Source organism: Pangasianodon hypophthalmus, chromosome 18 (genome assembly GCF_027358585.1).
Source record: "Pangasianodon hypophthalmus isolate fPanHyp1 chromosome 18, fPanHyp1.pri, whole genome shotgun sequence".
NCBI lineage: Eukaryota > Metazoa > Chordata > Actinopteri > Siluriformes > Pangasiidae > Pangasianodon > Pangasianodon hypophthalmus.
Window position 1 is genome coordinate 1,794,789 of NC_069727.1, and position 25,000 is coordinate 1,819,788.

At 39.6% G+C, this 25,000-nt stretch overlaps 2 protein-coding genes across 2 annotated transcripts in view; one reads left to right on the plus strand and one right to left on the minus strand.

Moving 5' to 3' along the window:
• Window positions 1-4,857, minus strand: part of orc5 (origin recognition complex, subunit 5) — a 15,042-nt gene extending 10,185 nt beyond the window's left edge. Inside the window, exons 1-5 of the mRNA XM_053241897.1 lie at window positions 4,720-4,857; window positions 4,064-4,184; window positions 3,024-3,116; window positions 2,687-2,872; window positions 318-392 (exon numbers count right to left, since the gene is read on the minus strand). Of these exons, the coding sequence (XP_053097872.1) occupies window positions 318-392; window positions 2,687-2,872; window positions 3,024-3,116; window positions 4,064-4,180 (471 nt within the window). The 5' untranslated portion in view covers window positions 4,181-4,184; window positions 4,720-4,857. The remainder of the gene's footprint in view (window positions 1-317; window positions 393-2,686; window positions 2,873-3,023; window positions 3,117-4,063; window positions 4,185-4,719) is intronic.
• A 930-nt stretch (window positions 4,858-5,787) lies between these two features.
• Window positions 5,788-25,000, plus strand: part of lhfpl3 (LHFPL tetraspan subfamily member 3) — a 35,512-nt gene continuing 16,299 nt past the window's right edge. The window contains exon 1 of the mRNA XM_026909934.3: window positions 5,788-6,844. Coding sequence (XP_026765735.1) covers window positions 6,442-6,844 — 403 coding nt within the window. The 5' untranslated portion in view covers window positions 5,788-6,441. The remainder of the gene's footprint in view (window positions 6,845-25,000) is intronic.

Sequence of the window (25,000 nt, forward strand, 5' to 3'; positions counted from 1 at the left end):
CGTGCGTGTGTGTGTGTGTGTGTGTGTGTGTGTGTGTGTGTGTGTGTTATAAAAAGCTCTTCCCAGACAGTTTTATTTTCGTATGTTCACACACTGACACAGTTCACGTTATTATATACGCTAATGTCATATATACTTATAAAACAACGTATTTACCACAAACATCATTATCTCTTTATATGTGTTTATTGTTCTTCTCAGCCAATCAGATGAAGTCTGAAGGACCAAGTCGTGTGTGTGTGTGTGTGTATATATGAGTGTGTGTGAGTGTGTGTGTATATATATATGAGTGTGTGTGTGTGTGTGTGTGTTATTACCAGTTCCTGCAGGCGCAGTAGAGCAGGCAGCAGATTTGCCTCCACGTCCCTGAGCAGCTCGGCTTTTTCCACGACCTTCCGAAACACACAGTTTTATAAGTTTAATTTCACACTGTACGGATTTTCCTACAGGAAGCTCCGGTTCATCCCACAGCAGCGGCGCTCCGTTAGAGCAGATCGACCGGAGAGAGAGAGAGAGAGAGAGAGAGAGAGAGAGAGAGAGAGAGATAAACATCCACTTTAACGAGACGTGAAGAAAAGAGGGAAAAAAAAACTCAAATCTAACAATTTAAACACACATATTTAATGATGATGAAAATCTGATTAAAAGCGCTGTGTTTCTTCTGTTGCTTATTTCACAGACATTATGAAGAATCATTTTTAGAAAGTTTCTGTTAACTGCGTTTTCATCATCACTCTTTTGGCCATGTGACAATGTGAATTTATTTCTCAATTCTATGCAAATTAGGCACGCTTCAGACTGATCCTGTATAGCTGGAGGAGAAAAAAATGTAGAACTACGACTGTGAAATGTTCAAATACTTGAAAGACTTTGTAAAATTTGTTGATATTTATAATGAGATATTTGTTCTAAACATGCATTAAGAGCCGGTAGTGAAAACTTTTGAACAGAATGGAGATGTGTACATTTTTCTTATTTTGCCTAAATATCTTTAATATTTTTTCATTTAGTACTGCCCTTCAGAGGCTACAGACGATAGTTACATGTTTCCCAGAAGACAGAATAAGTTAAATTTACCCTGATCTTCAAATTCAAAACGTTTAATGTGTGTTTTTTCCTTCTGGAGCATCAGTGAGCGTTTGAACCTTCTGTATTAGTTGCATATGAGTCCCTCAGTCGTCCTCAGTGTGAAAAGATGGATCTCAAAATCATACAGTCATTGTTGGAAAGGGTTCAAATACACAAAAATGCTGGAAAACCAAAGAATTTGTGGGAGCTGAAGGATTTTTCTGAAGAACAGCAGGCAGTTTAACTGTTCAGGACAAACAAGCGACTCATGAACAACTATCACTGAACATAAAAACACAGCTGTGGATCATTCAGGTAACAACACAGTATTAAGAATCAAGGGGATGTAAACTTTTGAACGGGTCATTTTTATAAATTCAGCTATTATTTTCTCTTGTGGACTTTATGTAAACATCTTTTATGTGAAATATCTTATTCAGGTCAGCACTAAATAAACAATAACATGCATTTTGTATGATCCTCTTATTTTAAATAAGTTAAAATGAAATAAATAAGAATCACGGTGCAGTAAAGTTGAGATAAACAGTAAACAGGTAGAGATGTGATACAGTGGATAAAAATACAGATGTGTAAATAACAGTCTGATGTAAATAACAGTCTGATGTAAATAACAGTGTGATGTAAATAACAGTCTGATGTAAATAACAGTGTGATGTAAATAACAGTCTGATGTAAATAACAGTGTGATGTAAATAACAGTCTGATGTAAATAACAGTGTGATGTAAATAACAGTCTGATGTAAATAACAGTCTGATGTAAATAACAGTCTGATGTAAATAACAGTGTGATGTAAATAACAGTCTGATGTAAATAACAGTCTGATGTAAATAACAGTCTGATGTAAATAACAGTGTGATGTAAATAACAGTGTGATGTAAATAACAGTCTGATGTAAATAACAGTGTGATGTAAATAACAGTCTGATGTAAATAACAGTGTGATGTAAATAACAGTGTGATGTAAATAACAGTGTGATGTAAATAACAGTGTGATGTAAATAACAGTGTGATGTAAATAACAGTCTGATGTAAATAACAGTGTGATGTAAATAACAGTCTGATGTAAATAACAGTGTGATGTAAATAACAGTCTGATGTAAATAACAGTGTGATGTAAATAACAGTCTGATGTAAATAACAGTGTGATGTAAATAACAGTCTGATGTAAATAACAGTCTGATGTAAATAACAGTCTGATGTAAATAACAGTGTGATGTAAATAACAGTGTGATGTAAATAACAGTCTGATGTAAATAACAGTCTGATGTAAATAACAGTCTGATGTAAATAACAGTGTGATGTAAATAACAGTGTGATGTAAATAACAGTCTGATGTAAATAACAGTGTGATGTAAATAACAGTGTGATGTAAATAACAGTGTGATGTAAATAACAGTGTGATGTAAATAACGGCAGTAATGACAAAAAAAACAAACTTATAACGGTGGTTTTGTTTCGTCTGATCCCGTTATTGAGTGCGTATGGAGACGTTAAGGAGAAACGTGAAGCCGGTTAGGAAGCAGCAGAGACAGCGGGTGGTGTTGGGTTGGAGTCTGTGGTGTGTGTACGGAGCTAGCAGAGAGTTTATCGCACTCACGATGTAGCGCGTCTGTCGAGCAGGATGCTGAAGACACGCCTGTCTGTAGATCCTCACAAAGTCCGAGAGGGACGGAGAGCGCGGGAGGAGAGCCGCAGCGTCCGAACCGAACAGAGCCGACAACACCTGCTCGAACATCAGTCCTGCTGATACACACTCCACACAGCTCACTGCAGCGTGGGGGAGCTGCTCTCACACACACACACACACACACACACACACACACACACACACACACACACACAGAGAGAGAGAGAGAGAGAGAGAGAGAGAGAGAGAGAAAGTTAAGCTTTAACTCTTCCCTGAGCTGATCTGAGCTGTAAATCTCGGCTCGTACCTGCAGCTGTGTGAGCAGCGTGAGGAGGACGTGACTCTTTCCTGTCGATCGGTGGCCGTAGAGGAACACTGACGGATAGCTGTACTGATCCGGCTGATACACACACACACACGACATACACACACACGCACACACACACACGACATACACACACACGACATACACATACACGACATACACACACACGACATACACGCGCACACGACATACACGCGCACACGACATACACGCGCACACGACATACACGCGCACACGACATACACACACACGACATACACACACACGACACACACCACAACACGACACACACCACAACACGACATACACACACACACACACACACACACACGACATACACACACACACACACACGACATACACACACACACACACACGACATACACACACACACACACAACACACACACACACACACCATACACACAGCACAACACACACGACATACACACACACATGACATACACATACACGCGCACACAACATACACGCGCACAACATACACACACACGACACACACACACACACACCACAACACACAACATACACACAGCACAACACACACACAACATACACACAGCACAACACACACACAACATACACGCGCACACAACATACACGTGCACACGACACACACACACACGACACACAAGACACACAACATACACACAGCACAACACAGACACAACATGCACGCGCACACAACACACACAGCACAACCCACACACACACGACACAACATACACACACATGACACACAGCACACAACATACACACACATGACACACAGCACACAACATACACACACGACACACAACAACACACACACTCAGTGCTCAGGGATTATACAAACAGTGAGGCTTGTGTTGTGTGTGTATATATGTGTATATATATATATATATATATATATATATATATATATATATATATATATATATATATATATATATGTGTGTGTGTGTGTGTGTGTGTGTGTGTTTGTGTGTGTTAGTGTGTGTTAGTGTGTGTGTGTGTGTGTGTTACCTCTCCCATCAGAGCGAGCAGGGTTCCTGTCTGCGCTCCTCTACACGGCAGGTCTTCAGTTAAAGCCTGGAGTTTGTCTTCAGGATCTCCACAACACTGCAGCGCTGCTCCAGGCATCTCTCTACAAACATTGTACACTGCTTTCACTTCTCAAACTCACACAAGTGATGTTTAATCTCATACTAATCTCACCGTCTCAGACTTCTAGCAGTTTATTCCGGGTTAGTGTGAGCATTCTGTGCAGTTTTATCCACTTTATTACTTTAATCTCATTAGATTAAAGATAAATGCCTCCAGTGTTATAATACATGAAGAGCATCAGCACTGATGAGTGTGCAGAAGCAGGAGTGAAGTGCGCATGCGCAGAAACTTCCAGCACTAGCAACAATCAGCTCGAATAATATCTCCAGAAATTAACTTTAAACTTCATTAACTTTTCAGTTAGCATGAAGTGATGTTTACTAGCTACCTGAGCTATTTTGCTAAGCCGTTACTATAGCAACTAACGTCATGCTTTAGCAACAAAATGTTCTAAATAGTGTTTAGAAGTAACATAAAAACACACACTGATATAATATAAACTAGTATTTTAAAATAATATTACACGTAACAATAATAAAAAAAATATATATATATATTTTTTAAAAAAAACTTACTTTTCTTAACGGAAAGCCACAAAACACACCAAAACACGCACGAGCTGGATTCGCGCGCTCTGTCGTGTCACGAACCAAAACGTCACTTCCGGATTGTGACGCCACTTCCGTAATCGTGTACTGTTGTTTGAGAGGGTTTTTTTTAATGAGACACAAACTAAGGCGAAAAAGAGAAACAAAAATTCTAATCACACACACAATAATTAATTAATTAGTTGATTAAAAATAAATAAACAAACATTAAATAATAAATATTATTAATTAAATTTTTTAATGAAATGAAATTATTTTATTTTATTTTTTGTAAATAAACACAAAATAAATAAATAAATAAATAAATAAATAAATAAATAAGCAGACACAAAATAAATAAACAAACATTTTTTAAAAAATTTAAATAAACACTAAACAAATAAAAAAAAATTATAATAAATAGAATACATAAATAAATTTTATTAGCTATTCAGGAAGGAAGGAGGTAAATAAATAAATTAATTAATTAAATCTTTTTATTTAAATAAAATTAAAACAAAATCATCTTAATTTAGTTATTAAACTTACATTTAAATGACATAAACACATAAAAGCATAAAGATATTTGTATTTGGTTTATGTTCATAAAGTAAATCTGTGCTGTGATTATAAGAGGAATATAAAGTATTATTGTGTTTATTTTGTTTATTTTTTAATTTCTTGAAAGCTCTTCAGTGACGGAGACACAGCGGGTGTAATGCCGCCTCTCACCTCCAGGTGGCAGCAGGACATCACCTTTTACCTGCGTGCGCTCTGGGCAGGTGAAACTCCTGTTTGGGGAGGAGGGGGTAGTGGGGGGGGGGAGGGGGTAAGAAGGAGGGGTAAGAGGGAGGGGTAAGAGGGAGGGAGGGGGTATTTGTGGGGAGGTAGAGCGACAGTGAGGAGATTTTTATTCCTCTCATTTTCGTCAAAGGGGCGTTTTACATCTCAGCCATAAGCACCAGACGGAGTGTGTGTGTGTGTGTGTGTGTGAGAGAGAGAGAGAGAGAGAGAGAGAGAGAGAGAGTGTGTATGAGTGTGTGTGTGTGAGAGAGAGAGAGAGAGAGAGAGTGTGTGTATGAGTGTGTGTGTGTGTGATGCTGAGGGTTTGTATTAAAGCAGAGATGGACAGAGGGTGCGGGATGCGCGCGCGGCAGGCTGCTGATATCAGTATTAATGCTATGATGATGATGATGATGATGATGATGATGAAGATTGCTGCTGTTGCATGAGCTCCATCGCGGCGTCAGCATGAGCACCGAGCCTGCGTCCTGAAGGCACCGTTTCAGCGCGCGAGCATCCGGTTATCCGGTGATGTCAAAGCCTGGGCTGTGGATGTTCAGACGTCACTCCCTGCTGATAGAGCGGCTGTGAGGAGCGCACAGGGCGCAGAGAGCGACGCGGCTAGCAGTGCGCCATAATCCCATGGAGCGGGGAGAAATGGAGCACGAGAGGCTCTGAGGAGCAAATCCTGGGCTCTTCATCATCACTGAATCATTTTCTGGACCTGCTCAGGTCTCCACCTGTGTGAGGTCACGGAGAGCCGGCACGCGCGCACCGCATGAATCACGCGCACTGACAGGTAGAGCTGACACCCGCAAGCCCTGTGTACTGTGCATTGTGCATTGTGGGTTTTTTTTTTTTTTTTTTTTTTTTTTGTGTGGTTTTCCTGTTGAGAGAGAGAGAGATTTGCGCAGAAACCCCGCAGAGATGCTTCCCGCATCAGAAGCCGCTAAAATCTACCAGACGAACTACGTGCGGAACTCGCGCGCCATCGGCGTGCTGTGGGCCATCTTCACCGTGCTGTTCGCCATCGTCAACGTGGTGTGCTTCATCCAGCCCTACTGGATCGGCGACGGCGCGGAGACCCCGCAGGTCGGCTACTTCGGCCTCTTCCACTACTGCATCGGTAACGGCGTGGCGCGCGAGCTGGACTGCTACGGCACCTTCTCCGACTTCAGCTCCATCCCGTCAGGAGCCTTCAAGGCCGCGTCCTTCTTCGTGGCCACCTCCATGGTGCTGGTGCTCGCCTGCATCGGCTGCTTCGCGCTCTTCTTCTTCTGCAGCACCGCCACCGTCTTCAAGATCTGCGGCTGGATGCAGCTCGCGGCAGGTCAGAAAATACCAACCGCAACACAAACGCAAAAATCACCACTGATTAAAGCTGCAGTAGGTTATTAATTTTTTTCAAAATATTTCCAGACCTGCTATAATCATATAACTAAAGAAAAAAAAAAAACATGATTCATGATATTACAATGTAACATTTTTCCGGTCCAGAAATGAGTGAAATGCTTATAACAGTGATAACTGGTTAAAGCTGCAGTATATCATTTATTCATTTCAAAATAGTTCAGGATCTGCTATAATCATATGGCTGAAGAGAAAAACATGATTCATGATACTACAATGTAACATTTTTCCGGTCCAGAAATCAGTCATATGCTTGTAACAGTGACAACTGGTTAAAGCTGCAGTATGTCATTTATTCATTCCAAAATACTTCCAGATCTGCTATAATCATAGAACTAGAGAAAAAAAGAACACGATTCATGATACTACTATGTAGCGTTTTTCCGGTCCAGAAATTACTCATATGTTTATAACAGTCACAACTGGTTAAAGCTGCAGTAAGTCATTTATTAATTTCAAAGACATGCTAAAATCATACGACTGAAGAAAAAAATGGTTCATGATATGATATATTTTTCTGGTCCAGAAATTTGTCATATGCTTATAACAGTGACAACTGGTTAAAGCTGCAGTATGTACATTTTTTATTAAATATTTCTAGTCCTGTTATAATCATATCAATAAGAGAGAAAATAGTTCATGCAGTTAGCATATAACAGATCACATTAGATTTTTTAGAAGCCCCTGTTTACATTTTTCCGGTCCAGAAATTAGTCATATATTTGTAACAGTCACAACTGCTTAAAGCTGCAGTATGTCATTTATTAATTTCAAAGACCAGCAATAATCATATGACTGAAGAAAAAAAAAACACGATTCATGATATTACAATGTAACATTTTTCCGGTCCAGAAATTAGACATATGTTTATAACAGTCACAACTTGTTAAAGCTGCAATATGTAAATTTTTTCATAAATATTTGTAGTCCTGTTATAATCATATCACTAAGAAAGAAAATAGTTACAATGTAACAGATCGCATTAAAGCCCCTGTTTACATTTTTCTGGTCCAGAAATTAGTCATATATTTATAATAGTCACACTTAATTAAAGCTGCAGTATGTACATGTTTTTCTTACAGTGTAACAGATCTCATTGGCTTCTTTTCAAGCTCCTGTTTGTGTTGTTCTGGTCCAGAAATTAGTCACATGACTATAACAGGCACATCAGTAGAACAGTGACAACTAGTTAAAGCTGCAGTATGTCATTTTTTTTTATTTCCAAACCTGTTATAATCATATGACTAAAGAAAAACAGTATTTCATGATATTGCAATGTGACAGAGCTCATTAGCTTCTTTCCCCACTTCCTTTTACATTTTCTGGTCCAGAAATTATTCACATGATTATAACAGTCATATGATTGCAAGAGAGACAAATGGTTAAAGCTGCAGTAGGTCTTTTTTCTCCCAAAATATTTCCTGACCTGGTATAAACATATGACATAGAAGTGGCTCATTAGCTTCTTTTCAAGCCCCTGTTTTGAGTTTTCTGGTCCAGAAATTAATCACAACTGGTTAAAGCTGCAGTCTTTAATTTTTAAAAAATATATATTTTGACCTGTTGTAATCTTACAATGTAAAGAATAAAGAATAAAAACTGTGATTTGTGATATTGCCATGCAACACGTTTTATTACCTTCTTTTCAAGCTAATGGTTACATTTTTCTGGTCCAGAAATGAATTACATGCTTCTAACATTGTCACAACTGTTTAAAGCTGCAGTATGTCATTTTATTTTTTATATTTCCAGACCTGTAACAATCACATGACTTTAAAGGGGGGAAAAAAAGTTGTGGTTTATGATTTTACTGTACAACAGATTTTCTTATTAGCTTTCTCCCTGACACGTTTTTCTGGTCCAGAAAATAGTCACATGATTTAACAGGTCTACATTTTTTTGGGGGGAGAAAAAAATGATCACAACTGGTTAAAGCTGCAGTATGTAAAAAAAAAAAAACAAGTCTATACCTGTAAAAATGATGACTTTTAAGAGAGACAGGTTGATGTTATTGCCATGTGAGGGATCTCAGGAGCTTCTTTTCTGAGCTTCTGATGGATTTAAATGATCTGGAGAACATTCAGTGTTTGCTTCTTTAGCTGTGCGGTGAAGATACAACGCTAATGTAGCTAACAAGCAATGGAAGTCTATAGCTACCAGATTAGCATCGCGCGTATAATCGAAGGTTTTAATCTAGGGATATTCAGTAACCTGTTTGTTCTGCAGATGTTGATTTGATTTGCTGCAAAAGAGACAGATATCAGAGCTTGGTGGAGTGTGTGTGAGTGTGTGAGTGTGTGTTGGTGTGTGTGAGTGTGTGTGTGAGTGTGTGTGTGTGTTTGATGTCTTACAGAGAGAAAATCCAATCAGCTTGAGTGTCTGATCTGCTTATGGACATCGAGCTGCTGTTTGAGATCAGAGTGTGTTATCGTGGCCTTTTTAATAAAACACACTCCTCTTCAATCGCCCAGTGATGATGTCATCAAAACAACACCATGCCCAAAACCCATACGTACGAATGCGTGCAAAAGTTTGCACACCCCTTGATTTTTAATTGGGAGAAAGTCACATGCACTTCTGTTTTTATAAGTTAAGGGAAAAAAATGGATGTATAAAACGTTAAAAGTGAGATGTGGGTGCATCCTGGAAGACAAGACAATAATCTAAATGCGTAGATACAGTTAAGTGCAAAAGTTTGTACACCCTATGGGTTTTTACATGGAAAAAAGGAAAATGTACTTCTATTTTTATTTTACAATTTATAGAAAGCTATAGACATAGTTGAGTGTAAAAGTTACTACATCCTCTGTGGATTTTGAAAGGGAGAAAAAAGCACAAGCACATGGTGGTAGGAAAGAGACAATTTCACAGCGATATTTCTGAAATATTGACACTAACGATATTGTGCGTGTGGCGAATATTGTGATCTGCGTCTTAAATCGAAACTCCCTTGAACCAGGGCTAGTGATCACAATGTTGTCAAATAATGCTGGATTCTGATTGGTCAGAATGTGTTGATGCATTTTTTTTTTATATAACAGCAGGTTTATATCGTTTCTATAGCAACAGCTCATTCACAGGGACTCGTACCTCGGACGCTCCACATAAACAGATTTCGCTGATATGATGAAATTTTCTGCAAGGAGATGTTTATGTAACATTTACGGAAGGAGTCTCCAGTGTCAGTGCTTTGTAATAGTCAGAGGTAAAGCTGTAACTTTAAGTTTTCAGACATCTTCAGAAAAGGAGAGGGTGATGAGGGAACGTTTATAGCTGCTATAACGTAAGTGAGAACAGGGCATAACTTGTTTACCATTAAACGTAACTATAAATGGATAAAAAGTACAACAACTTTACTAAAAATAATAAAATGTAATCGTTGGCTGTGGTATAAGAGGAATAAAACACTCAGGGATGAGCTGTTACAGGAAAATAATCATAACAGAGGCTCTGCTTCATCACAGCACACCAGTGTTGATTCATTTCCTGTAACAGCAGCACACACGGTGGTTTATTCCTTATATAAGGTGTAAGTGATGATCGTCACATGTGAAGAGAAAACATCTGCAGCTCCTGAAGCGAGCACAGTCCTCCAGGTGCTCGATTTAAGTCCTGACATGTTTCTAAATGACTGTTCTGTCAGCGTGTGTGTGTGTGAGTGTGTGTGTGTGAGTGTGTGTGTGTGTGTGTGCCACATCCCAAAACACAAGCCTGGAGCACTTTTGCGAAGCCGGCTACTCTCTAGACATTTCATTTCTCCATCTGAAAGGCGAAAAAACACACTGCTGCCATTTTCCTAATTCCCTCCAGGCTCCTGATGTGGGCTGGAAAACTCAGACTGAGCGAAAGCCACAGAGTCTCAGTGCGCTAGTGAGCGGAAGGGTGTGAGTTCAAATCTCACGTCCAACTGGATCTCTCAAATCCAAACTTGATATCACAGAAGCTCGCCATTAATCTGGTTTTACTGTGTTTTCTTAACTTTCTTAACTACTACTCTAAATAAGTTTTTTATTGTGAGTGTGTTTTGATTAATCGTCATACTGGCATTGTGACAATATGACAATATATAGGCGTATGTAATGTAACCCGGTTTGTGTTAATATACTGTGAATAAAGGTGGCTAATATGATGTTATTGGTATCATAATGAAAAATAATTCATCAGAGCCTGTAAAGAAAACATGGCATTAAACTTAAGAAGCTGAGTGAATATTAGTGCACTGTTTTTAGTAGCAGTTAACTTTTAATTTAAGAAAATTTATTCTGAGAAGGTTAAAACGGGGGCTGGATGTGTGTGTGTGTGTGTGTGTGTGTGTGCAAGTGTGAATGTGAGATTAAGCTTATTAACAACAAAGGCGTTTTTACCCACCTTTACCAAGGGCGCCAATAATTCTGGAGCTGACTGTAAATGTTTAATATCACAATCTGAAGTGATTTCTCTCTAAAAGTCACAGCGTGCTAACGAATCCGATCCCAGGACCTTTTGTCTAATCTGGCGTTAGAACGTCGGTGTGTGGTGCTGCGAGCTCAGGCGAATGGCAATCAAAGACAAGGGTGCCAATACTTTTTCTTAAAAGGTTTTGAGTGCAAACTTTATGAGCAGAATCACAAAGCGTTGCTCATTTTCTGTGGCTGGATCTCAGATCGTATTTCCCTGAGCATGTAGTGCACTAGGTAGTGTGTAATGTTGTGCCCTATGTAGTGAGCACACACAGTGAACAGGAAGCTGTTTGGGATTCGGCGCTAACTCGAAGACGAAGGATTTTACTTTGGTCATGAGGAAGAAATACCACTTTTTCTTTTCTGATACTGATACAGATACAGAAGCTGATATCTGATATTTTATTCTTTAAAAACTACTAAGCTTTAACATGATTTCTTTTTTAAAAAACTGAAACACTTCACTTATAAAACACAGGAGAAGATGCGTAGCTACAAACACGACTTACCCGAAACCACAGCTTCTTTATTCAGTTCAATTCTTTCACACAAAAGCTGTAACTTCAAGTTTTCCGAAATCTTCAGGACAGAGGAGTTTACGCTTCTTTGCAGTTTCTCTAAAGATGACGAGCTGCGTTTTTTCATCTTATAAACTTCAAGAGAGAGAATAAAAGAGAGGCTGGTGAGGGAACGACTGTTTCTAGCTGCTATAACGTAAGTGAATAGCAACAGGAACTGACTTGTTTAACATTAAATATAACTATAAATAGATAAATTGTATGATGAAAGGATGAAAATAAATTGTAAAAAAAAACTGTAATTGCAAATTGCTGTGGTATAAGAGGAATAAAACACTTCGGGACATGCGGTTCATCTGAACATCTTCGCCAACTTTTTACATTTTTAATCTTACATCTTGCAAATATAATAAATATAATATAATCAGTCCTAATGCACAAATACAATCAAGTCTCTTTATGTATAAACGTTTCCGCTTCTAAAGAAAAAAAAACTTTTCCATTTCAATTCCAGTCTTTTTCCATTTCTTCCAGGATCAGATTGAGTTAGTTTTTGTTTTCTCTGATATCCTGTCCACAATTTTTCACTGATATAGAAGCAAACTCATTCAGGCATCTGTGCATGAAAATATCAGAAACACAGCTATAAGATTCATAAAGATAAATCTGAAACATGAAATCTTATGATAAAACTGGGAAAAGAGAAAGAAACACTACACCACTGTAGCCGTACTGTCCACTGTAATTAACCTATCAGTGATCCACGCTGTTTCTAGCCCCGCCCACTTTCATATGCTTCGCATCACCTCGAGTATGTGTATGCTTTAACATCTCTGGTGTAGTTTTCTTAAAGTAAGGAGATGTTTATGTAACATTGATGGAAGGAGTCTCCAGTGTCAGTGCTCTGTAACAGTCAGAGGTAAAGCTGTAACGTTACGTTTTTCTCACATCTTCAGGACAGAGGAGTTTACGCTTCTTTGCGATTCTTTTGCTGCGTATTTATCACTACGCCATACTCACATCATTGTGATTGACCAATCAGTAATGTGCGCTGTTTCCAGCCCCGCCCACATTCTCATGGCTCGAATCATCTCCAGTGTGTATGTGCTTTAACACCTCTGAGATCTGAGTCATGAATCAGCTGAGCGGCGATCACAGCTCGAGAGATTCGCGCTGTACCTGTGTGTTGCTCTCAGCCTGGTGCGAAGCTTTAATAAGAGGTGAGGATTCGTTTCGTTTTCTCTCAGCTCAGCACCACAGTCTTTTATATTTCTTCCTGACACTAATTCAACAATCATGAGCGCTTAAGCACAGGCTAAATTAATTCAGATATTCAGGTCATTGCTACACGTGTACAGCGCATAACCCAAGTGAAGGTCAGGGTGCCAATACTTTTATCCGTAACAAAGACATAAGTGCAGCTTTGTTGGACAATGTTAGGAAACAACCAAAAACGCGAAAAGGTGTTCAGGGGCTGAATCTCAAATTCTGTTTTACACTCTGCACTACATAGGGCACTAGGTAAGGCACCATTATTTTATACCCTAGGTAGGGAGCAAAGATAGTGAACAGGAAACTTTTTGGAATTCAGCGTAAGTAGGAGAGCAGATTTTACGTGGATTGCAGTAAGGAACGTACAATTGAGCGAAATATGTGTGACGACAAAACATTAGTGAAATTAAATAAAGTAAAAATGAATTCCAAACAAATTTTATGATTAAATTGAACACCGTAGAGTAACAACTGCTATACCGCAAAGAAATTCGTTCACGTTTTATGAAAAATAAACATTTGTAAGTAAAATTAACATGTCTGGAGTTTGGAGTTTCTAACATTTTATCACAAATGAATGATTTTTTTTAAAAGGAGCAGTATATAGTAACTATCGCCCTCTAAATTGACCTCGTAAATTGATTTTTGAAGAAAAAGGGGGCGGAGCTTAACACAGGTCCTGACTAGGGGTGGAGCTAATTTCTTGTCTGGAAAAAATCAACAGACTTTTTTTTTTTTTTTTTTTTTGCCTTACAGCAGTCTAGATTGATTTAGATTGATGTTTCTCTCTTGTTAAACACCCAAGACACTTTTGTTGAGTTATGAAAAATTTCTTTGTGTTATAAATCATTTCGTTTCTGATTTCTAACTTCCATCTTTACTGCGAACAGAATTATAAGACTGCTGTCTTGGAAAATGAAACAGTCTTTTTCTTAATCTTTACTTAATTTCTGGAGTTTCTGTTCTTTAGGATAAATATCTGCAGAAGTGCAATTGCTCAGTTCCAGCGTGACAGGCTAACAGTTTGCTAATTAGCGCTAATGAACCACGGTTCCTCCCTAAAGAAGAGCGAGTGTCTCTTAATCAGGAGCGAGCGTTGGCTCTGGCATCAGCGCGTGTCCCGGTTTGTCCTGTTGTGATTCAGCTCGCCCTCAGCATCCGTCACAGGCCACTGACGCTATCAGAGGTCCGGCATTAGCTGTTAGCGAGGAGCGGGTAATAATAGCCGTGCTCCATTAACCCCGGGAGCGCTAATCCGCTCTCAGTCCGTAGGTTCATCCCTCTGTGCTGAGGATTATGGGAGACCTGATCACTCACGATCGAGGTCACCTTCACGGGTCGAGGTTACGGCGCTGATGATTTCAGTAAAGTGTGTGTGTGTGTGTGTGAACACTGAGAATAAAAGTGAATTTGAGTCGGAGTTTAAGAGAAAAACACACGTCTCTGGCTGTTATTCTTCCTCTCAGAATGTTTCTGTGCTAGTTTACAGCCAGTCTGATCATACACAAACGCAATTAACGGTGACTAGCCTGCTAGGAGTTAGCCTAGCTATAGCCTAGCAGAATATTGGAAGCACATAATGAATCAGTAAAGGCATATTTGCAGCATTTGTACCATAAAATTATAGTGTTTAAACAGGAAAGGTTTAAAAAATAACTGTATAAAATGATATCTAACAGAAAACATTCAGTAAACTATTTAACAGGTTCAGGTTGTAATGTTTCAAAAATAATGCTCTTAAAACATTCAGAAAACGTCTGCTGCAGTAACAGTGTGCTTCTGAACGTTATTAGAGCGTTCAGGAAATACTGAACAAGTTGTAAGAATGTCAGGCTCTAATGTGTTTAAAATAACAAATAAAAGGCAACACTGAAAAATAAACCTCTGCTGTAGTTATGGTTTGCTTCAGAACGTTATTAGAACATTCAGTAAATATTGATAAGTTGAAGATCAGGCTGTAGCGTTTCAAAAATCACTGAACGTAAATCATAAATCATAAATCATAAATCTGCTGTAAATCATAAAAGTTCAAAAAGCACCTTTTGTGTTAATGGTTTGCTTCAGAATGTTGTTAGAATGTTTAGTGAGCATTGAACAAGTTCTGTGAAGATCAGACTGCAACGTTTCTAAAATATCATTTCTGCAGCATCCAGAAAACATCTGCTGTAATAACGGTTTCCTTCAGAACGTTATTAGAACGTTCAGTAAATTATTTAATAGCTCGCTGACGTTATTAGAGCGTTCAGTAAGTATTCTACATATCTTAAGAAGACTGTAAGGTTTCAAAAGTAACATTCCTACAACGTTTGAAAAACATCTTCGATAATTGGATTGGATGAATTGACTGGATTCAAGTCACATTTGTACGTGGGTTTAAGTCTGAGTGAAACGTTCTGGATTTCTGGACCCGAAACTCCATTCGGTTCGGTTTTGGTTGCTATAAAACTTGCGTAAGTGCCAACTAGAGAACGTTATCAGAGAACGTTCAGGAAACTATTCAACAGGTTCTGAAAAGGTTACAAAAATAACGTTCCTGCAATGTTTGCAAAACATCTGCTAATGGACACAGTAACGGTTTTCTTCAGAAGGTTCTTCTTCATGAACGTTCTTCACATGAATTTCCCAGTTTATGGAACATTATTGAAATTATTCATATTATTAATAATAATAATGATAAACTTTATTTTATATAGCGCCTTTAAAAAGGCCTCTCATGGTGCTTTACATAAGAGTATATAAACATATATCAAAAAACAGTTAATAATAAAATACAATTCAATTATTAATAAGAATAATAGTAATAATAATAAATAAATAACACAAAACAAAGTAATCTAGTAAAAGCAATCCTAAAGAAATACATTTTGAGAGAAAATTTAAATATTCTATTAATATTATTAAGTATTAAAGTTCCTACAGCTAAAATGTTTTGAGTGATGTCGTGGAAATGGATTTAAAATGTTCTACAGTTGCTAGCTTTAAAATGAACATAGTAAAAGCTAAAGAATGTGAATTGAGAGAGAGAGAGAGTGTGTGTGTGTGTGTGTGTGTGTGTGCGTTATTCACATCTGTGCAGCACTGGTACATATTGAGTGTTAATCTCCCCAGAGCAGACAGAAAAAAAATCAACAAATAACATTAAAAAAAGACAAGAATCCTCAGTGGACGTGTCCTAAAACCAGACGGAAAGTTGGACATGGGCTTTGCCTGATTAAAAACGTTCGCATCGTCGTGCCAAAAAAATCGCAGCGGAGTCGTCCAGACTCACAGCGGTGAACTGGAGCGGGCTGAGATTAGCGTAAATGCTCTCCGTCAAAACCGTATGCTAAACATTCATCAGCCCGGCGTGGGGTTAGAGATTACAGGCTTAACTAAATAAACTAGTACATGGGTGCCAATATTTATGACACATCTGAGTTTAAATACAAAATAAAATACATCATACAGTCACACATGAGGTACAGAAAGGAAGAAAGGCTTCAGCTGATGCTTTGTGTTGATTAAAAGGTGCATTGTCACTGCAGGAACCTTTTTCTGGAACCTTTTTGGGAACTTTGTCAGAAACCAGATCAGATGTGTCCTTCAATATGTGGTCATGTGACCAGCTTTTTCAAAAAAAAAAAAAAAAAAAAAAAAAAAAAAGACAAAAAGACAACACTTTTGATTGTAGTATTATTTGCTTGCTTTTCCACTTCGGTTGCTATAGCAACAGTGCCATCTCAGCTAACAAGCTCAGCTTTGCAGAACATTTTCTGAACGTTACAGTTTTCTGAACTTTTGGTTCCATGAATGTCAGGGTGTTTGAGTGGTTTGAAGTTGTTATGTAACGTTTATAAACGTTCCTACAACGCTGCTGCAACATTCCATTAATGTTAGTGTTTTATCAAACCAGGAACGTTGTGTGAGCAATGTTATCATAACATTGTAAAGCAAACCAGATCGTTTTACAACATTGCATGAAGGTTGTTTTTGTGGAAAAGGTTCTCTGGAACTTTTTTCAGGAATTCAGAAATGTTGTCAGGAACTTGGGAACTTTTGGCACATTCCCTGTGTTTGTTAGTCGCAGTGAAGGGGCGTGGCCTCTGTGTCTGTACTTGTCAGTCTCAGTGAAGGGGCGTGGCCTCTGTGCCTGTGTTTGTCAGTCGCAGTGAAGGGGGCGTGGCTTCTGTGTATATCAGTCGCAGTGAAGGGGGCGTGGCTTCTGTGTATATCAGTCTCAGTGAAGGGGGCGTGGCTTCTGTGTATATCAGTCTCAGTGAAGGGGGCGTGGCCCCTGTGCCTGTGTTTGTCAGTCGCAGTGAAGGGGGCGTGGATTCTGTGTATATCAGTCTCAGTGAAGGGGGCGTGGCTTCTGTGTATATCAGTCTCAGTGAAGGGGGCGTGGCCCCTGTGCCTGTGTTTGTCAGTCGCAGTGAAGGGGGCGTGGCTTCTGTGTATATCAGTCTCAGTGAAGGGGGCGTGGCCCCTGTGCCTGTGTTTGTCAGTCGCAGTGAAGGAGGCGTGACCTCTGTGTTTGTCAGTCACAGTGAAGGGGCGTGGCCTCTGTGTCTGTATTTGTCAGTCGCAGTGAAGGGGGCGTGGCCTCTGTGCCTGTGTTTGTCAGTCGCAGTGAAGGAGGCGTGGCCTCTGTGTTTGTCAGTCACAGTGAAGGGGCGTGGCCTCTGTGTCTGTATTTGTCAGTCGCAGTGAAGGGGGCGTGGCCTCTGTGCCTGTGTTTGTCAGTCACAGTGAAGGGGGCGTGGCCTCTGTGCCTGTATAGCTGTATAGGTAGAATTGAGTTCTGGTGTTCGGGACAGAGCCGCTTCTCTCCGCTGGTTTGTGATGTGGCGTTTCTTCATCCTGACTGATTACAGCTGAATACGGGAGCAGCTGGAGTGAGTTTAATGAGGAGTGAAGGACAAGAGTTCCCCTTTAGAGTCAGAAGCACGAGGGAGAAGACTGAAATGAGATTGTCCTCTCATGCTCCGTCTCTCTTTTATAATCTCGTACCAGCACCACTAGCGCTCTGATTGCATTGCTGCTGAAGCACTAACACGCCATTTGTGATGGAAAAGGACAAATAAATACTCTGTTTTTTGTCATTTAGAGTAAAAACTCAAATAAAACAGGAGAGTAGGAGGGAGTTTGTGCAGTAAATAAAGGCCATGTTGATCTGTGTGTGTTGATTTTGTGTAGAAAGTGTGGATTTTCTATCAGAGAGAGAGAGAGAGAGAGAGAGAGAGAGCGAGAGAGAGAGAGGTTTAATGATTTAATCCTCATCCCGAGAGGGAGGGAACCAAGGACACAGTGACCTGTCGCACCAGAGCCCGAGTCAGCGTTGCCAGATCACTCACTGGAGCATTTACACAAGAAATGTGTTGTTGATGGAAATCCAGTTAGTTAGAAATTTGTTTGTATCCTACATTTCTCTCCTGAGTTTGTGTAAATGTCCATGTAAGGAGACTCACTGATGAGTCAAGTTTAAATACACAAACTAAGACAAATAAAACTAGCCTTTCAATTAGGTCAAAAGTAATAGCACCCTGTAAAATGAGGAAGGAGTTAGTGTGTGTCTATGGGAGCCGGCGCCAGGTGTGTGAGATCGTGTGTAATGTGCCATCGGTCAGTCGTGCCCTTAACTATCGCTGAATGATGATGCTTTGACAGCGTAAAGAAGGGGGCGTGGCCAGACATATGTAACACGTGTCATGTACATGTTACATCATTACAACGGAAAAAATACCGGAAGCAGGTTACTAGTTGGTTTTAGCTGCAATCACTAGCAACAGCATTTATTTATTTATTTTTTATTATTAATTACCCTTTAACAAGATCAGGACTGCTGCAAAACTGAAGTCAGGACTGTAAATAACTCTAACGAGTTATTATCTGTAACTAAGCTCATTATGAAATTGAAATATAATTATATAAAGTGCACATGCATGTGCTGTGTGGAGAACAGCAGTGGAGATACTTACTGAATTCTTGTATAGTGAAGTGAAAAACAACACATTTTAATTTAAACCCTGTTCATGTTTTGAGAGTGAAGACGTTCACGGCTTTATCAGTTCGGCAGCACAGACAAGAGAAAGTGAGATACTTCAGAGAAAGATGCTTGTTGCTCTGCTCCGAAGTCAGACAGCAGGTTATTAATGTTCATACAGGATACAAAACAGGAGAGAAGGAAACACAAATTACGAAATATAACACAGCTTATTTTTGTCCATCTTAAAGCTGTAGACAATGTTTTCCGACATTTAAGACATTTACTGCGTCTGACTTGATAGACATCGCGATAGTTGGAATCTATCAGCAATTCCTGATTCTATCGTCCACTTTCCGAAGCCTGAGGCGCTGCAGTGGCCGAGCTGCATTACTGGAAGATTTAGGAGTTGCTCTTTCACCGTTTAGTCGCCATTTTGTTGTTTTCAGCTCTCTTTGCCTTTTATGGAGTTTTGTGGGTGTGGCTAAATGTACAGTTGCTGTGGACATCCTTTGATGCTTATTTACTTATTTGATGCTTATTGGCATTTCACATAAGTACGAAGAAAATCAGGGAAACATTAACGTAAATCAGGCGGGAATTTATAGTTCAGTTTGACCACGAAAACATTTACATACTCCTTAAAAGATTAATAAATGACACCTTATTATTATTATTATTATTCATGCAGTAATTTATTTGAACTGAAACCTCATTGTGGTTATTGTGTAAAAAAAAATACTGTCCACAGAGCAACAAAATATATCTTTATTATGTCATATTTTAAATACAATATTGTGAAAGATTCACACACTATAAAAAAATTCTTTTGCAAGTGTATTAAATTAATGATCCTCTGTCAGAAACTCTTGGTGTGCACACACACACACACACACACACACACACACACAGAGTGACTGACACGTCTTCAGGTCTCCTGCAGTGCATGCTGGGAAAAGCTCTCATTATCATCATCGCTGTCAGCTTCACATTATTAGCAAAGTGTCTCAGTGTCCCTGTGCGTGTCTTTAGATTTTCTACCAACAATCTTCTGCTCATCTGAGTGATAATCAGCTCGACTGTAAGGCGGAGTTTTCTAGAAGGACGGCTGCTGTGAGCAGTAAGGAAATGCCGATCAGGACAAATGCTTTGATCACAGATCATGATGTAAAACCCCATGTCGAGTCTGAAGCATAGCGGAGATCAAACGCTGTCTGAATGACCGTCTCTAACCACTGTGTGAGTTAGAGAGAGAGAGAGAGGAGGAGGAGGATGAAGATGAGGAAGATGGAAGTTCTGCATGTTCCACAGTGTGGAGGATTTGGATAGTTAGTAAAGCACGCTTTCACGGCTGCCGTGTTTGGTCAAATCTAAACTCTAGAAATAACTCAATGATGAAAACACCAGCACTGAGCAGCGCAAAATATCACGAAGTCTCACTGACGGAATAATCCAAACGATGTGGTGCAACATCTACAGTCTGGACTAGAAACTTACATCCTCCAGATCAACAGAGTTTATTCCATCGTTCTGACATAACCTTAGAAATGCTTTAATGGCAGAAAACCAATAATAAACTCAACAATACAGATTTATTCCCCTCAGACAAAACACTAATCATTTCTCATTATCCTGTAATAATGTTTTATTAAATAAATTACAAAACATCACTGTAACACACTCCACCGCTCTCTCTCTCTCTCTCTGTAAATAGAGAAGCTAGTTGCAGTGAGTTTAAACAGAGAAGCTAGTTATAATGAGTTTAATTAGAGAAGCTAGTTATAATGAGTTTAATTAGAGAAGCTAGTTGCAGTGAGTGTAAATAGAGAAGCTAGTTATATTGAGTTTAAATAGAGAAGCTAGTTGTAATGAGTTTAATTAGAGAAGCTAGTTGCAGTGAGTTTAATTAGAGACGCTAGTTGCAGTGAGTGTAAATAGAGACGCTAGTTGCAGTGAGTGTAAATAGAGACGCTAGTTGCAGTGAGTGTAAATAGAGACGCTAGGTGCAGTGAGTGTAAATAGAGAAGCTAGTTATAATGAGTTTAATTAGAGAAGCTAGTTATAATGAGTTTAAATAGAAAAGCTAGTTATAATGAGCGTAAATAGAGACGCTAGTTATAATGAGCGTAAATAGAGATGCTAGTTGCAGTGAGTGTAAATAGAGACGCTAGTTATAATGAGTTTAAATAGAAAAGCTAGTTATAATGAGCGTAAATAGAGACGCTAGTTGCAGTGAGTGTAAATAGAGAAGCTAGTTGCAGTGAGTGTAAATAGAGACGCTAGTTGCAGTGAGTGTAAATAGAGACGCTAGTTGCAGTGAGTTTAAATAGAGACGCTAGTTATAATGAGCGTAAATAGAGACGCTAGTTGCAGTGAGTGTAAATAGAGACGCTAGTTGCAGTGAGTGTAAATAGAGAAGCTAGTTATATTGAGTTTAAATAGAGACGCTAGTTGCAGTGAGTGTAAATAGAGACGCTAGGTGCAGTAAGTTTAAATAGAGAAGCTAGTTATAATGAGTTTAATTAGAGAAGCTAGTTATAATGAGTTTAAATAGAAAAGCTAGTTGTAATGAGTGTGAATAGAGAAGCTAGTTATAATGAGTGTAAATAGAGATGCTAGTTATATTGAGTTTAAATAGAGAAGCTAGTTGCAGTGAGCGTAAATAGAGACGCTAGTTGCAGTGAGTGTGAATAGAGACGCTAGTTGCAGTGAGTGTAAATAGAGAAGCTAGTTATATTGAGTGTAAATAGAGATGCTAGTTGCAGTGAGTTTAAATAGAGACGCTAGTTGCAGTGAGTGTAAATAGAGACGCTAGTTGCAGTGAGTGTAAATAGAGATGCTAGTTGCAGTGAGTTTAAATAGAGACGCTAGTTGCAGTGAGTGTAAATAGAGACGCTAGTTGCAGTCAGTTGTAATCAGGTGTGCAGGTCGTACTACAGGCAGGACTCGAGGGTGATCTCTAGTGGTCGGTCATCACTGTTACGAGACGTTATAAAACATTGTTCTCTTTCAGCTGAGTTCAGCAATAGTTTGCTTTATAAACACTGGATAATCATTAGAGTTTATAAAATGCAGCATGGAGGTGCAGTGACGAGTGTTTCCGTCTCACAGCTCCAGGGTTTGTGTGGAGTTTCCTCTGGGTTCTCCAGTTTCCTCCCAATCACATGCCTGTAGATGTATTTCTCCCTTGTTGTGAATGTTTGTGAATGAACTGGCGTCCAGTCCAGGGTGTATTCCCACCTCACTCCCACTGTTCCTGGGATAGACTCTGGATCCAGCCAGGATAAAGAGCTTACTGATATAAGATTTAAGATATAAGATGTATGATATAAGAATGATATATTATACTGAGGATGCAGACGAGTCTATGAATGCTAGGAACATGCACCTGCTGTTATATTCCATGAAAGAAAATGAGGATTATCAGTGATTCTACACTCCTTCTCTGCATGTGAGGATTAAAATATAAAACACAAACAAATCATTTCTTATGAATTAAAGTGACGTGAACCTGCGCAAGAAGATGTGACTATGGGTGTGGGGTAAATCTATGCCTATGACTGAGCCCTAAAACAATAATTAGCATTAAATCACATTTTTTGTCCTTTAAAACCACAGAAAAATAAATGACTTGTGCTTTTTTTTACATCCTGTACTGGCAGAGAATTTTTAATCGCTGTAACCTTGAGGATGATAATTTATTGTCAGGAGGAGACAGCTGTGAGGGTGAACGTGAACGCCGCACAGCTGTAAGTCACGTGTGATTGGCTGTATGACACCGACATCACATCCTGTCCCTGCAGAAGTGAGGTGTTGTGTTGTTTTTATAATAATAACGAGAGGCAAATATGGGAAATGTCAAACTGCAGTGAGAGAGAGAGAGAGAGAGTGTGTGTGTGTGTGTTTGAATAATTAAAAAAAAAAAAAAAGGATCCTGTCTTTCAGAACAGCTGCATGTCTCGATATATGTCAGTATTCGATTATATTAAGATACCAGTGATGGGAAAATTCACAGCTGTTTAGACGTATTGTTATTACATTTAATAACAAATAATAATTACATTAATAAATAAATAATTACATTTAATAATTGAAATAAACTGTTAATGTTACGGTTTGAATTAAATTATAGTGGAAAAATGAAACATTTCTAATATATAGTCAGCACCAGAATTATTGGCACTCTTTATGTCAATGAGCAAAAATAAATACTAAATACAGTCAATTATTCAGTTTAATAATCTACAAAACTATTAATAAGAAGAAGGTCTTTGGAAACATTGCATGAAGATGAACTTCAGACTGAACTTCACCGAGCCTCACTGGAGATACGATTAGAGTCGTGTTTTTGTGGTCAGATGAAACCAAAACATTTGCTCATGATGTTCAGTGAAATAAATGGACTGAGTAGAAATTAAAGTCCCCAAACACAACATCAAACACAGAGGAGGGATTACTGACGCTCTGGGGCTGTTCTGTGCCTGACAGCGTCATGAGTTCTGCTGAGTGCCGAGTTCTGTCGAGTGTTGAGATCTGCCGAGTGTTGAGTTCTGCCGAGTGTTGAGTTCTGATGAGTGTTGAGATCTGATGAATGTTGAGTTCTGCCGAGTGTTGAGTTCTGCCGAGTGTTGAGATCTGCCGAGTGTTGAGATCTGCCGAGTGTTGAGTTCTGCCGAGTGTTGAGTTCTGATGAGTGTTGAGATCTGATGAGTGTTGAGATCTGATGAGTGTTGAGTTCTGCCGAGTGTTGAGTTCTGCCGAGTGTTGAGATCTGCCGAGTGTTGAGTTCTGATGAGTGTTGAGATCTGATGAGTGTTGAGTTCTGCCGAGTGTTGAGTTCTGCCGAGTGTTGAGATCTGATGAGTGTTGAGTTCTGATGAGTGTTGAGATCTGATGAGTGTTGAGTTCTGCCGAGTGTTGAGTTCTGCCGAGTGTTGAGATCTGCCGAGTGTTGAGTTCTGCCGAGTGTTGAGATCTGCCGAGTGTTGAGATCTGCCGAGTGTTGAGTTCTGCCGAGTGTTGAGATCTGCCGAGTGTTGAGATCTGCCGAGTGTTGAGTTCTGCCGAGTGTTGAGTTCTGATGAGTGTTGAGATCTGATGAGTGTTGAGTTCTGATGAGTGTTGAGATCTGATGAGTGTTGAGTTCTGATGAGTGTTGAGATCTGATGAGTGTTGAGTTCTGCCGAGTGTTGAGTTCTGCCGAGTGTTGAGATCTGCCGAGTGTTGAGTTCTGCCGAGTGTTGAGATCTGAAGAGTGTTGAGTTCTGCCGAGTGCCGAGTTCTGCCGAGTGTTGAGTTCTGCCGAGTGTTGAGTTCTGCCGAGTGTTGAGTTCTCCCGAGTGCCGAGTTCTCCCGAGTGCCGAGTTCTGCTCAGTGTTGAGTTCTGCCGAGTGTTGAGTTCTGCCGAGTGTTGAGTTCTACCGAGTGCCGAGTTCTGCTCAGTGTTGAGATCTGCCGAGTGCCGAGTTCTGCTCAGTGTTGAGATCTGCCGAGTGTTGAGATCTGCCGAGTGTTGAGTTCTGCCGAGTGTTGAGTTCTGCCGAGTGCCGAGTTCTGCTCAGTGTTGAGTTCTGCCGAATGTTGAGATCTGCCGAGTGTTGAGTTCTGCCGAGTGTTGAGTTCTGCCGAGTGTTGAGATCTGCCGAGTGTTGAGTTCTGCTCAGTGTTGAGTTCTGCCGAGTGTTGAGTTCTGCTGAGTGTTGAGATCTGCTGAGTGTTGAGTTCTGCTGAGTGAGGTTACTGTAGCTGGATGGATTGAAAGCGCTGTGATGTTCTGGTGGAGCAGCCAGGCTGTGTTCCTGCCCAGGGTTTCTGAGACAGGCTCCGGATCCAACACCACCCTGAGCAGGACAGAGGAGTGTGATAGGGTTCTCTGATATCCTCTG